This window comes from Haliotis cracherodii, unplaced genomic scaffold (assembly GCF_022045235.1).
Source record: "Haliotis cracherodii isolate W230 unplaced genomic scaffold, xgHalCrac1.p SCAF_23, whole genome shotgun sequence".
Lineage (NCBI taxonomy): Eukaryota > Metazoa > Mollusca > Gastropoda > Lepetellida > Haliotidae > Haliotis > Haliotis cracherodii.
The window spans coordinates 2,991,850-3,007,876 of NW_027266279.1; the positions used below are offsets into that span (position 1 = coordinate 2,991,850).

A 16,027-nucleotide genomic window follows, 5' to 3' on the forward strand; every position below is an offset into this window, starting at 1 on the left:
GGTGTTTATTTATGTTATTAAGAGGCGATGCTATTGTGATGAAATGTAAATACGGTCCCACGGTACCTAGAACAAGCAAACATAACAAATTCACCATAATTTCAAACATTGTTCTTCAAAAGATGTTGTTTGCATTCGGAACTCGGACACCACGGACGAGTAAAATGTATCTCGGATTGTTTTCCTGTTATATTTCAATTCATCCCTTCCCGAACACATCGGCCTTATCACAGGTTCAGCCTATGGAGTATCACGCTGTGTCTGTCTCCTCAACGCAATTTGTCGCAGATTGGGATAAACTGTTATGCTGTAATTGTGAGGTGAGGTGAGCTGAAATGGGGTTTAACGTCGCTTCTAAGATTATTGCACTTATATAGCGACGTGTGTGTGTGTGTGTGTGTGTGTGTGTGTGTGTGTGTGTGTGTGTGTGTGTGCGTGTGCGTGTGTGTGTGTGTGTGTGATATGGTCCGGACTGATGCCGATTTATAGTGTCAGCACACTGAGATACCATGCCGCAGTTTAACATGAATACCCCACTCAGACACAGGATACTGACTCCGATCCGACCAGTCCTTGTTTTAGTCTTCTAATGCCGAGCGTCAGACAGGGTAACAACAAGTTCCTTCTTTTAACGTATTTTTGTATGACGCGACCGGGGATCGAACCCCGACGTACCGCTCTCCGGGCGAACGCTCTACCACTAGACCACGGAAGCGGTCTTTGCTATAAATGTGTAGAACTAAGATTGAAATGGCTAGTAACGAGGCTTCCAACCTATCGACATTTCGCGGCGTCTTGCTCACTGACTTACCGATCTTAGATGGAAGTCTCCGATCAATGTTAAACCACAATAGATATCACTTATGTAATCTGTTTAAGAAAGCCAAACTGATAATTTCTAAAACACCGTGTGTTTCTTACCGAAAATAATTAAATAATCCTATTTGCTAATATTTGCTTAGTATAATGGCAGAGTGGATAGAGGGTTAGCTCCTCACACTAAAGAACCAAGTTCAAATCCCGACATGGTTCTATTCTTTGTGTACTGCGACGTAGTATTTCTGGAATACACACTAACTGACTGACTCACTGACTGACTCACTTACTCACTTATTCATATCATGCCATAGAGTGAGTAGGGTTGACTCCTTTTTGCAACATCACGGCCTTCGACCCGGACCGGGGGCACGGGTGGCCCAGTCGCCTAAGGCGCCGCGATTCGCTGTGCAGTTGCGTCCCTTGGGCGTGCCAGAAACCTATGATTGTGGGTTCGAATCCCGGTTCGCCCCGATTATGTTTCTAAGTTTGTCAGCACCATACCCGTGCTCGTGGGTTTCACCGAAGTGGTAAACGTCTGAGACCTGCATCACTTCGGGCTTTCCTCCCACATTAAGCTGACACGCCGCGATATAACTGGAATACTGTTAAAAGCTGTGTTAAACCCAACTCACTCACTCACTCACTCACTCACTCGACCCGGACCTTCGGCGAGACGAGAGAGCTGCGTTACCACTTGGCTATCACACCGCTCCATCACCATCGAAGAACGTTTCCGATTTTCTGAAACTCTTACAGTGTTAAGTAACGGAAACGTTTGTCTTCCTTTGTTAGAAGTATACTTAGGGTATTATAATCAACTAGAAAGGAGTTTTGTAATTTAAACAGTGGTTAGAAAAAGCAGGGGTAACATTCTGACGTAATGCTCTTTTATCATCTAAAACTGGCTTCCACAGGTGTAAGATTGAAATTGCATCACAATGCTTTAGACTTGTGACGCTATCGTCACCATGACGTCACAATCAAATGACATAACTTATTTTAATTTTGGATTATAACTAGAATCTCAACTTCATGTCATTTTTTATATCAAACATATCAACACTCGTCGATAAAAGTGAAAACCGCTTGACAAGCCTCAGAGTTTTTTAAAAACTTTTGTCGGCTAGCGTTGATATAATTGAGAGTTGAGTAAATGGATGGATGAACTCCAACAGTGCCGGATATTACAAATATCATAATAATGTTACATGTATGTACTTAAAGCAATGAAATATTACATTATGCAAATACGTTGGATTGAATTATTTACATTGTTGATATTTCGCAAGTATAGTATAGATTTTCGATTCCATGAATTTCTTTCTTTTAACATAATGCTTATGAATTTTGACAACTGTTCTAGCTGTTCTAGCTCCATATCTTGTGCTACCATCTATGGTAACCTTTTATCGAATCATGTTGATATATTTGATATAAAAGTACATTCGGGCGAGATTCTCTGTTCACGTTTACCGTTGTCATGGTGATTGGTGCCATTTGAAATACTGACAAATGGATGGAGTCATCAATCCATTAAATCGCCACAGCAGATGGTTTGACGGGTCCTGCAGAGAACAAAGATTGGCTGGATACGATCTGGTTATTGCTGCACATGCCTATCGTAGTTATAAACACAGGCCTCAGGGCGATGTTGGTATGATATTAACCACTGGAACTATTCTAAACATGTGCATGCACGGGACAGGAATGTTGGACATTCCAAGTGGCTGTATACAGATGCAGTGTTACAGTATCGTTGGGAGAGCGGAACTGTGACACGTGAAGGGATATACCTACGTTGGATGTACGTTATGGAGACCCTTCACCTTGTTTCTCACAGTTCAGATGGGTAATTATTAATTCAGATGCGACCCGTGAAGATCCGGGGTAGAATAGGTCTTCAGCAATCCATGCTTGCCGTAAATAGCGACTATGCTTGTCGTAAAAGGCGATTACCGGGATCGGGTGGTCTGGCTCGTTGACTTGGTTGATGCATATCATCATCCAAATTTCGTGGATCGATGTTCATGATTCCAATCACTGGATTGTCTGGTCCAGACTCGACTATTTACAGACCGCCGTCATTTAGCTGGAATATTGCTGAGCGCGGATGCAAATAAGTTATTGTATGTGAGGTCAAAAGAGTCAGTTTACAGAGTTATATAAATTGGTTAGCCTAGTGGTTAAAGTGTTCGCTCGCCATGCCAGAGTTCGATTCCCCTCATGAGCACAATGTGTGAAGACTTTCTGTAATATTGCTAAAAGCAGCGTAAAACTATCTCTCTCACTCCATAAATGTAACTGATGAGACATGCGTATTTCCCCGTTTGATGACATATACATCCCATGAAGATCGGGTTAGAAATGGTCTTCAGCCATGCTTGTCGAGCGAGGCAAGTAAGCTTGTCGTTGGAGGCGACTAACGGGATCAGGTGGTCAGACTCGCTGACTTGGTTGATGTATGTCATCGTATCCTAGTTGCGTAAATCTATCTATCTTGTCGGGCGGTAGAAGTACCTTTGTCGCAATACCTTTATGACAATGCTGTTGTGATACCATTTGCAAAAGTGACCCGTCAAGATCTGGCTTAGAATAGGTTTTCAGCAACCCATGCTTGTCGTAAGAGGCGACTAACAGGATTGGGTGGTCAGGCTCACTGACTTGGTCGATGTATGTCATCGTATTTCAATTGGGAAGAGCGATGCTCATGGTATATCAGTCGCTGGATTAACTGGTCCAGGCTCGATAATTTACGGACCGGAATTATTCACCCATGATGTATCACCACGCGAGTCAGTGCGAGGGAACATTCATGTTTATATACAGTGTCAAGATGAGTGGCTCAGATATGAATATTCATGACTGAAGATAGACAGCTGTCACGTGCAGAGAGTAATCCATTACACAGTTGAGATGTCGCACACTCAGCGATTCCATACGTAGGCGAACACAGAAGTAACCCATCACGGCTAGCCCGTGACATAATTTTAACATTTACTTGACGTTCCGTAGATCCGTTCCTTAACCCTAACAGCTACTACCGCATACAACATTAGTTTCTCTCCAGTTTTCTTTCCGGAAATTCCTTAATCCGGACAATATTTGAGTAAAAGCAAGTGTCCGGAGAAGCGAGGTTCGACTATATATGGAAAAGGACAGACTGTTAAAGAATCATAGGTCGGAGTGGGTGAAGTGTTCACAGTTTGTTTAGCACAGTTTACCATCTCATGTCTCGTTAGAACATCCGACCCGTGGACATCCGGGTAAGAATACTATACTTGTCGTTAGAGGATTAACGGGATCGGGTTGTCAGGCTCGCTTACTTGGTTGATGCATGTCATGGTATCCCAATTGCGTAGACTGATGCTCGTGATGTCAATCACTGGATTGTCTGATCCAGACTCGATTATTTACAGACCGCCGTTATACATCTGGAATATTGCTGAGTACGTCGTTTAACAGACAAACATAATTCTTTGCAACTTCATTTCTGTTATTATTCCGGGATCGGGTGGTCAGGCTCGCTGACATGGTTGATGCATGACATCGATCCAAATTGCGTGGACTGATGCTCGTGATGTCAATCACAGGATTGTCTGATCCAGACTCGATTATTTACAGACCCCCTTCATAAAGCAGACATATTGCTGTGCGCGGGATTACACAATAATCACGCAAACAATACAACCATTGTCGTTGGTTGCAGGCTTGTCACTTGAACATGTTTCTCCATCAGAAGACTCTCCTTTCAGCGTGCAAGTGCACAGCAGCTTCAGTAGAAATACATGTATGCATAAACTACAACACACTGTAAAGTTCAGGGGCCAAGCTGTTCGCATGACATTGAATATATGATAAGTTGTTATTTTTAAATAGTATATGAGACAAACCTAAAGCATGGTATATGTCAATCTTACTGTATGTTATTTACATGTCCTGTATTGTACTTTAAAACCATCCGCGATGATGACACTTTGCCCTTTTGAATATTTCACATACAATTCTTACAATTTGAATGCAGAGTATTATACGAGCATGTGTGTCATACTGATTTTACGAAATAAGTGCCAGAATTCCTGAATTTCCCCAGCTAGAGCGAGGGTAATGCACGAATTCTTACACGAGTTTAGTAAAATCAGTATGACACATGCGAGTGTAATAATTTCTTTTTTCCTATTATTTCTTAATTGTTTTGAGCTCCGATAACGACCGTCGTCTTATAAAACCTTCAGCTGTGACGTCGTTGCTAGTGTGACGTCATTCCGACCTTACGTCACAATAGGTTCGAATGACGTTAACAATACACTAGTGCGCGTCATATTCGCACTAGTGAACATACGATTTTTAAGAACTCGGTTATTACTAAACCTAAAAGTAATACATCGAGGATATTCTATGTGTCGAGTGAAATATCATGTTTCTCTCATCGAGTGACAGGGGATAGGGGATATTTTCACGAGTGGAATATCCTAATTATTATTATAAACTTTTTGTGTAGTTGTCAACCGGAAAATTAAATGATTTCATTACAAATGTAGAACACAGAAACGTAAATTATCCCTACCTATTCGCGGGGACGTTTCACCATCTCTTGCAATGGCGACTCTAAAAAAAACAGTGTTTACAAAATTTAAAAAAATATAAACAAAATTCAAATTGAGTTCAGATTGTTGAATGAAAACAGTGCTGTCCTATATGTCGTACAATTCACGTCGGACAAGTTGCATTCGTAAAAAAATGGCCCGACTTGCAGGGTCACACGATGCAATGTATGAAAGTGTTTACAAGGAGTTGTACAGTGTGAATGCCTCCCAAGACTTGCTGGATGCGCTTGGTGGAACTGCGACATCGGTGGCGGAGTGATCTGTCATCCGTCTTGTGTCGAATGCAAACCTATCTATCTCATTCGCAAACCTTTTATTTGAAATATACTACTCACTCTTCTGGGACCGTTCTCAGGCCTTATATAGCTGTTCATATACTTGAACGAACAGTCAGGAGTTAACAGGTTAAACAGTAAACTGCGTTGACGCTGATGGACCGTCTGTCATCTCACATCAGTAAAATGAGCCTAGCTGTACCATCAGAATGTGTGACTTTTCATCCATAGAAAGTCCATTTATAGTGCGCCAAATTCCATTCATGAATGCTCATGGCCCTACATTATCCTAACCCCGGTCAATGGATCAGTATCCAAATTGCGTATTTCGATGCTCATGGATCACTGGATTGTCAGGTCCAGGTTCGATTGTTTCCAGACCGACGCCATGCAGCTGGAATATTGCCGAGTGCGGCGTTAAACAACAAACAACAAACATTCTCAAGTCCCCGTGTTGTAAATGCGGGCCTATGTTATTTGTAGAGTTAACGTCACAAGATGGAATTTGATATCGTTCTTGCTCTAAATTTAACATTTTCCGCGATCGGTTTTACCGTCAAGCCTACAATTAACACATAACACTTTTTGAAAATAAAGTAATTCAATTTTCTTCCATTCTACCATGACAAAGTTGAAGACAAATCGTTAGGGTAGCGGTATTTGTTTGAGTGTGATGTTTTCGACTTGAGGATATTAAGGAACCAACGATACTCGTCTTTTAACAGATATGTCGCTATAAATACAAGCGAGCATACTCTTGGGCCAGAAGATACACAAGGCAACTTGCCAGTACCAAAAAAGTGAATTTAGACGAAGTAAAGCTTGAATACAAGCATGCTGAGCTTGGAACTTAAGAGCTCAACTTTGCTCAATCACGTAAACCTTTTGAGGAATTGAGGAACTAATTGTCGTGTAACATTGGCTTAGACCATTTGATTCTGCTGATATTTAAAAACAAATAATTTGTCATATTTGGACATTGCATCAGGTTTTCCTCACAAACAAAACTTGTTTACGAAAACATAAAAATTGTTTCCTTCTTTCTTAGTAAAGAATTGTACTGTCTGATGTTCCATCAGAAGAAACCATTGTATCACTGATTTTCAGCATGCATATGTAATAAACCGCGCAAAAGAAAGTATACACCCATGTTTGGTGGTGGCTTAACATGAAACAAACAAGCAATGGTTATTCGATGGGGATGTATTTGATACGGGTATCATAATTGTGTTAATAGTTGCAGTGTTCCGGTGCCTGTTATCATCCTAGAAGCGATGTAATTTTTAAGTCCAATTTTTAGGTGTATAAATTCTTTTGCACGGCAAATTAGATCAGCTCTGTTTTTTTCCCCTGATATTTGTACAAAGGTATTCAGAAATCATGTCGACGAAAAAGGGGATTAAAAACCCTGATCATTTTAGTGGTACATAAAACTTGAGAATTCGTGGCAATGTTTATACACCTGTTCTTAATAACAAACTATGGCTTTGGGCAAATATAAGGACGGAGTACAACAAAAGGTTTCCAGCCGGCCAATTCCACAACTGACACTGTCACACATGCATATGCTGTGACACAAAGATGCAAAGCAAAAACGAAATCTAAATTATGTTGCCATTTTGGACTTTTGAATAGCGCCTGGACAATTTTGGTCAGCCTAAGAAGCAATCGTTCATTATAAAAGGCAGGGTTAGGCCCGTTCCACATGGCGATCGTATTGTAGCACAAAGACAGTCGTTAGGTCTAAGTTAAAGTATGTGAGTTGCGATAGTCTTAGCCCTACGATAATTTTGTGAATTCTAAAGGTGGACCGTTGAATGGTATTAAATTCATAAATTTCAACTTTTGACGTGTTTGAAGCATTTTTCTGTTAAACTCAAATGGACTATGTCGTGGATCGTGTAGGTGTCAGCCTATTCTTATTCAACAGTATAATTCTGAAAACGTTATAAATGGCAAGTAATATATAAAATACTAAACTCGCTCGAGTGTAAAACCAATTTTATGAAACTCGTGAATAGCTGTGTCGTTTCATAAAATTGGTATTACACGGGAGCTCGTTTAGTATTCTGTATTTATCATCCAAAACTGGCTCGCACAAGAGATATCTCTGGGGTTTTATCAAGCGATGAGATATCGCTATAGTGAAATTGCATCACAATGCTTTACAGACCATTGTGACGTCATCGTTAACCATGACGTCATAATCAAAAGACATCATTAGTCATTTGAATATTGGGAAAATACTAACTTTATTTTATAGACTCTTTATGCTGCCAGTGCCTGCGTTTATGGATCTGAAAAGTAATATTAAGATGTGTCCATAAAATAACAGGTATTGGCCTCATATAAAATATATAATTGTTATATTATATAATAAAGAGACAAATGCACATTCAACAACGGACTTATGCCGGTTTTATAGTGCTATAGAGCTACAATGCAGCAGTTGTACTGAATACCCCACTCAGACACATTATACTGACTCTGAGCCGGACAGTCTTTGTTTTATCCCGTTAATGATGAGCACCGCGCAGAGTAACAAGTTCCATCTTTTAACGTCCGCTCTCCAGGCAGACGCTCCATCCACTTCACGGATGCGGAATAATGAAGCTAGATGCATGATCGACAATGGAAAAAGACCACTGAGATTACGTTCCGTACAGAAACGTGAAGGGTGAATTCCACTTTCTAACGACCTGTGAAGCTGATATATTTACCATGTATACATAAGATAAATATGCCAGCAGAAACATCACCCAAAGACGTACGGCTGTTAAAGTGTCTGTCTGCATTTATGTGGTATTCTTTCTGGTTGTTAAAGCATGTTTTAATCATGATTGTTATTGCACATTTAGGCCATACAAAGAAACTATCTTCACCCTCTTCCAAATATACGAGTGTTGACGAATGTGCTTTGTCTTGCCGCAGAGCAGTATCCGACCTTGGCAAATACATTGGAACCTCGGAAACAGACCTCACCATGCAAGAGTATCACATGGCACATGCAAGATGAGAAATGGGTAGCAATGTTATTTACCACGAAGATAATCTCTCTAGTCCCTTTGGTAGAAAATCAGTGCTTAAAAGGTTTCAACTCGGTTGAGATAGTCATCATAATTTGAAAATATTGTATCATATATGCTGTTTTCAGACTGGGTTGTAAGTAAAAAAAGCATGATTTGGTCAAACCAATCACAGCAACATCTCAATTTTTGTATGTTGTTTATTACCGCACCCAGATGTTTGTAAATAATCGAGGCTAGGTTAGACAAAACAGAGGTTTATGACATAGCACATCTCACGCCGTCGAGTGTACGAGGACACACAGTCGGTCAAGTCACAACCAAATGGACTTTGGTAGAAAGGGTGTTTTGTCCTTGTATCTAGAGCTAAAACACAAACAAGGGCGATTGGTCCCATGGAATCACATCGTGTTGGCGAACTTGGTGGGAATAAATATTTGAGCATCCGGCGTTTAGACATAGATTCACGACTGAATTTGAAGATGTTGGCCGGCGTGGTGTTGTTTTACTGCCTGTATCAAAATGTCGTACACTTCGGTAACATTTGCCACCATTTCTTCAGTCTGTCATTCTTAATTCTCGCTTACTGTTTCAGATTCACAAAGAACAAGCGCTCGACTCTAGAGAAATGTCTGATTGTCGTATCCGCCATCTTGCTACTGGCTGCCATTGCCTTCCTCGTCGCCTTTGTCGTATATTACGAGAAGACGGAAGAACTACAGAGTACGTTCTCTTATATTGATTCTTTATAGTACTATCATTTATATTCCCCTTGTCGGACATTATTCAAACAGTAAACATTTCTTTACTCGAATTCGAGGACCACGGCACCGTTCCCAAATCGAACCTAACGCTACAACTTTCGCATCTGGATGTCAAAGTATAGGACTTACGACCGTCGTGACACTAAGATCGCTTTGTGAACCGGGGTCCAGTTTCCTAGAGCGAACTTATCTTAGCAATGCATCTTCGCGAATCGACTGTCTATGTTAAAGTATGGGACTTTATATCACGCTGCGACTGTTGTAAGTCAATTTTAAAGTCTGGAAGTGACAATAGTTTCAGTGCCACGACCGCCTTGTGTAACGAGGCCCCGGGGCGATCGAAGATGCACCGAGTTGACCCAAGTTCGAGACAGCGGTGTCGAATCTAAAGTGATCATGCAGTTTCATCGTCTCAGATGTTGCATCAAGTTAATAGTTCGAATGAACGAGTTTTTTTCTTAGAATGCCATTTAGTTTATTTATTTATTTATTTGTTTATTTGTTTGTTGTTTAACGCAGCACTCAGCAACATTCCAGCTATATGACGACGGTCTGTAAATAATCGAGTCTGGACCAGACAATCCAGTGATTGATATCATGAGCATCGATCCACGCAATTGGGATCGATGGCATTTATCAACCAAGTCAGCGAGCCTGACCACCCGATCCCGTTAGTCGCCTTTTACGACAAGCATAGTCGCTTTTAACGGCAAGCATGGGTTGTTGAAGACCTACTCTATCCGGATCTTAACGGGTCGAGAATGCCATTTAGGGAAAATCAGAAGATTTAAAGCGTTCATATTGACTCCACCCAAATCGACACATTTATATTAATACATAGGAGGCCATTACATCACATTTAGGAAATCTCCACAACCTATTGATTACCTCGTCAGTAATCATAACAACCGTTTTCCGACAGAAACCGAGCAAGGGGTATAAGACAGGTCGGTGAGAGTGGCCTCCCCTTGTTCCAATAAGCCAAAGCTCCTTCCAAGAGCCATTCGCCACCACTCGCCCCTTTCCCTGACCTGCAAGAAGACTCGTCCCCCATCGATGAATGTTATGTGCGAAAATACGACAAACCAAACAGAAGGCGCGTTTGATTTCGAGTTCTTTGTTAAATAATGATTTTACATATGTCTTTCATCAAAAATATACCAAAGACACAGTTAAATATGTTCGATCATACTGTATAATTCCGCACATCCCGATGTGCTTTAAATTGCATCTGAAATATATATAATATATGGGGAACTATATGTGAACCATTACGCAACGAGTTGACAATTGTTTTAGATATGCCCGTTTGCGCTAAGACGGAACCCAGTCGTAAAAATGGCCTTAAGAGGGGCACAAGTCGCTATTTAGCTTGTCCCGGAATAACACGAGTTGGTTACGAATGTCCCAGACCCTGACAACTTCGTTACCCTCTCGGTAATCTCCTCACAGCGATAGCCCGTTCGCAGCGATAGTCGTCTAAGGCGCCGCGATTTGCTGTGCAGAGTTGCGTCCCTTGGACACGCCAGACACAGCCCCTTTAAATCCTTAATATATAAATTAACCGTCTTCTGCCTAACAGATGAAATGTTGCTTCAGGATAAACCATAGGATGTATAATTCATTGTTCGTCTTTACTGTCGGAAGTACGTATCACACTGAAGCTGCAAGAGTCTGATTTGAACATGTATACACGCTATAACATGTCTGTCAATCGACCAGTTGGTTTGTGTGTTTGTTGTTTAACGCCGCACTCAATATTTCATTTATATGACTTGGGTCTGTGAACAGTAAAGAATGAGCCAGACAATTCATACATTATGAGCATCCTTCTCGACGTGCATCAACCATGCCCTGGTCGTCTCCTTTTAGTAAAAGCATGTGTTGCCGAAGACAAATTCTAACACTGATGTTCACTTGGCGATTAAAAGAGCGAAAGGTCCTCCGGTCCCCCGTATTGGCCTGATACAAGCAATGTCTCCTGTGGGAGCCATTGTTGGATAATCAGTCAATTTATCAGCCAAGTATATGATAAATAGAGGATATTGATATTCATACTGTCTTGTTGAATACTATTATTATCCTTTTGAGTGAATGATAAAATATTCATCTTCCGTCATTACCTCCTCGAAGCATAGAAAGTTCCTCCCAACTTAACACCAAGGGTGGTGTGACGACTTCAACATGGCGCAATGATACTCGGGAATGAAAAATGTCTGTGCCAGTCCTCGCCACACGCTCGGTGCTTTAGTCATCCATTCCCTCAAGACAAACAATCAGTTACTCATCGGAGTCTGTTCTAAATACGCGTCCAATGAAATATTTTTTCTAATTAGAGAGTTCATTGATTGAAGTGTTATCAATCTCCGAAAACGTTATTTTAATGGGTGATTGTATTGCCTGTAGAAGTTGCCTATCTGGTGACTGCATTCTGGATGAGCGTATCGCCGATGAACTAACATTAACCCGGACACTACTGAACTCAAGTTACCATTATCGTGACCAGTTTAAGATAATAAAGGCTTTAATAATTACGATCATAATTTGATTGATATATGTAAACATAATAATGTATTCATTTGTAACGGCAGCTTAGGAAATGACTTACATATTGGTACATACACATGCAAAGATGCAAATGTGGTGGACTATGTTTTGTCTACTTTTACCTGCCTACCCATGTTTAAATCATTTTAAGTTTTAGATTTCCCTAGTTTGTTTTCAGATGTCCATTGCCCTGCCACCTTATCCTTGTCTAAAACAAAACAACCTTGCGCAGAAGAGCTCACAGACAATACCAAATATGTTGATACTCCTTTCTCAAATGTTATGAACAACAAACCTAAAAAGTTCGATAGCTCAAAATCTAATATTTTTGTTCGAAATATTGACACATATCTGGTGACAGTGGCCAAGTCAGGGGTATAAACACCCTAGCTTATGCCATTGGCAACGTGCTTGCGAAATCAGCACGTGCATTATTCGGCATAAGGCGCGATCGACCTGGAAAATACCCAAGAAAGAAACAAGCCATGGTTTGCAGTAAACTACGTTTATAACGAACACGTTTATAGCGAACTGACGGATATAATGAACTTAACAATGAAACAACAACTACTAATCAGAAGCTAAGTTTATAATAATGTTTATCATGATTCCAGAAGTCATGGACATAATGATAAGTGCTTAGAATGTATGTCTAATATATTAAACTGTTGTGGTTTATGTTACGCGATCACTTAACGCCTCAAAGCAGAATATATTTATAATGATTGATAATCCTTATTCAGATACAACTTAGTGGGTCACAACCCGTGTCGAAGACACTTCAGAGGACCAGTTTCTTCAAGAATGGAGATGCAATATCGTATCTAGTTCTGAAGGCAATCTATATAAGTGCAGCTCTTTTTTCAAATACCTCTTACTCAACCAAAACATATCTATCCTCTATTAGAATTGTGAACTTGTAATCATAGATTCGCGGTCGAAACCGGGAGGAAGTAAAATAAAACTCACTTGACAAAGCAAACATGCCAACTATTAACCTCCCCTGTAGCTGCTGATGAGTATCATTATTTATTTAAATGTGAATTCTTTGCTCTCTATAGATCTCTACACATCCCCGAATATCATTATCAGTTCTCCAATACCCATAAATTGGCAACACTATGTCCACGAAACAGAAATGTGTGTAAATATACCTCCATACTCATGAATGAGTTCTAAAACCTTTCATCCTGATGTTAATTCAAACATGCAATGACCCGTGAAGATCCGGGGTAGAATAGGTCTTCAACAACCCATGCTTGCCGTAAATGGCGACTATGCTTGTCGTAAAGGCGACCAACGGGATTGGGTGGTCAGGCTCGCTGACTTGGTTGATGCATGTCATTAATCCCAATTGCGTGGATCGATGCTCATGATATCAATCACTGGATTGTCTGGTCCAGACTCGATTATTTACAGACCGCCGTCATATAGCTGGAATATTGCTGAGTGCGGCGTTAAACAACCAACCAACCAACCAACCAACCAACCAAACATGCAATGTATGTATACAATGGCTTAAATTGTTAAATGTAGATTTATCTAATGTTAAGTATGTATTGTATTGAGTAAATGAATGAATCTAAATCTGAATATTATCCAAATCATTTCCTCTTTTCCAATCTTCCAGTCAGCGTGTAGAACGCGTTACCATGTTTCTATCGTTTAAGCATTGGCAGACGGTATATTATTAGTATACATTTAGAAACTGTATTGCCTCTTGTCACGATCTGGCCCAAAGTAGGACAGCGTGATGTATAAAGTGTCGCGTTTGCTATCCGGTGTTAAACCACCACAGGCTTTGTCTGTTTCAAATGAGTTTATGGTGAAACGGTAAATTACTTAAGACGGTTTACTGCGCAAACATTATTATCTCCATAGTAACAATACATTATCGTGTGAATAAGCATACCAATTTTAGTTGTGTTTATCGGGAAGTTTTTAAAAATTGTTTTTGATCACGATTCGAATTACACGATGCTAAAAAATAGCCGTCCAAGCATATTTCTCTCACGCGCGAGAGCAATTCTGCGGATGGTTAGGGAAAGGAGCGATGGGGGTGGTGACGTCACATCCGAAACGAAGCTATGTTGACGAATGCACCAAGGGTATTTGTTATAATAGAATGGAGAATAAATACACCGGATAATCGGGGATGACTAGCCCGTTTACCTATCGTTGCAGATGTGTGCACATTATGACTGTGTTGTGTTATTGAACATATTAACCTATCATTGCAGATGTGTGCGCATTATGACTGTGTTGTGTTATTGAACATATTTAACCTATCATTGCAGATGTGTGCACATTATGACTGTGTTGTGTTATTGAACATATTAACCTATCATTGCAGATGTGTGCGCATTATGACTGTGTTGTGTTATTGAACATATTTAACCTATCATTGCAGATGTGTGCACATTATGACTGTGTTGTGTTATTGAACATATTTAACCTATCATTGCAGATGTGTGCACAACAGAGGAATGCGTAATGGCAGGTAAGAGAATTTTCTGTATCATGCTAGCCTTTAGCCAGTTGAAACAACGAGTGAGTGAGTATGGTTTTACGCCTCTTTTAGCAATATTCCAGTAATATCACGGCGGCGGACACGAGAAATGGGCTTCACACAGTCATTGTACCCATGAAGGGAATCGAACCCGGGTCTTCGGCGTGAGGAGCGAACGCTTTAACCAATAGGCTTCCCATCGCCCCGTTTAGACAACGAATCGTGTGTCACCGCCTCTCACACACGTCACCGCCTGTAACACACATGTCACCGCCTCTAACACACATGTCACCGCCTGTATCACACATGTCACCGACTGTAACACACATGTCACCGCATCTAACACACTCGTCACCGCCTCTAACACACATGTCACCGCCTGTAACACACAGGTCACCGCCTGTAACACACATGTCACCGCCTCTAACACACATGTCACCGCCTGTAACACACATGTCACCGCCTGTAACACACATGTCACCGCCTCTAACACACATGTCACCGCCTCTAACACACATGTCACCGTCTCTAACACACATGTCACCGCCTCTAACACACATGTCACCGCCTCTAACACACATGTCACCGCCTGTAACACACACGTCACCGCCTGTAACACACATGTCACCGCCTCTAACACACATGTCACCGCCTGTAACACACATGTCACCGCCTCTAACACACATGTCACCGTCTTTAACACACATGTCACCGCCGCTAACACACATGTCACCGCCTGTAACACACATGTCACCGCCTCTAACACACATGTCACCGCCTCTAACACACATGTCACCGCCTCTAACACACATGTCACCGACTGTAACACACATGTCACCGCCTGTAACACACATGTCACCGACTGTAACACACATGTCACCGCCTGTAACACACATGTCACTGCCTGTAACACACATGTCACCGCCTCTAACACACATGTCACCGCCTCTAACACACATGTCACCGCCTGTAACACACATGTCACCGCCTGTAACACACATGTCACCGCCTGTAACACACATGTCACCGCCTGTAACACACATGTCACCGTCTCTAACACACATGTCACCGCCTCTAACACACATGTCACCGCCTCTAACACACATGTCACCGCCTCTAACACACATGTCACCGCCTCTAACACACATGTCAGGCGGATGAGCAGCCCTCCAACATTACTATCCCCCAACAAACATATCTTGTCGACAATAAGGGAAACAGAGAAATACATTTGAAATAAAACTGCTAGTTCCACTGACGACCCGTGATGTAACTGAAATTCTGTACTCATCGTGAAGCCATGTTAAAAGCGGCTCGAGTTTAGGCTATGGTTGGTTTGTTGTTTTACGCCGCACTCAGCAATATTCCAGCTATATGACGTCGGTCTGTAAGTAATCGAGTCTGGACCAGACAATCCAGTGATTATAGTTAGCTCCACATGTGAGTGAACTGTAGCTGTGTATACAGAGGGTCTTCTTGGGCA

General features: G+C 41.3%; 1 protein-coding gene across 3 annotated transcripts in view; it reads left to right on the forward strand.

The window, feature by feature from the left end:
• The window catches only part of LOC139471624 (neprilysin-like), a 76,387-nt gene that overhangs the window by 35,520 nt on the left and 24,840 nt on the right, over window positions 1–16,027 (forward strand). For all 3 annotated transcript variants that reach the window (XR_011653857.1, XM_071254014.1, XM_071254015.1), the window contains exons 2-3: window positions 9,320–9,447; window positions 14,503–14,535. Coding sequence is in view for 2 of the 3 variants with exons in the window: in XM_071254014.1 (XP_071110115.1) it covers window positions 9,320–9,447; window positions 14,503–14,535 (161 nt within the window). In the remaining variant the exon portion in view is untranslated. The remainder of the gene's footprint in view (window positions 1–9,319; window positions 9,448–14,502; window positions 14,536–16,027) is intronic.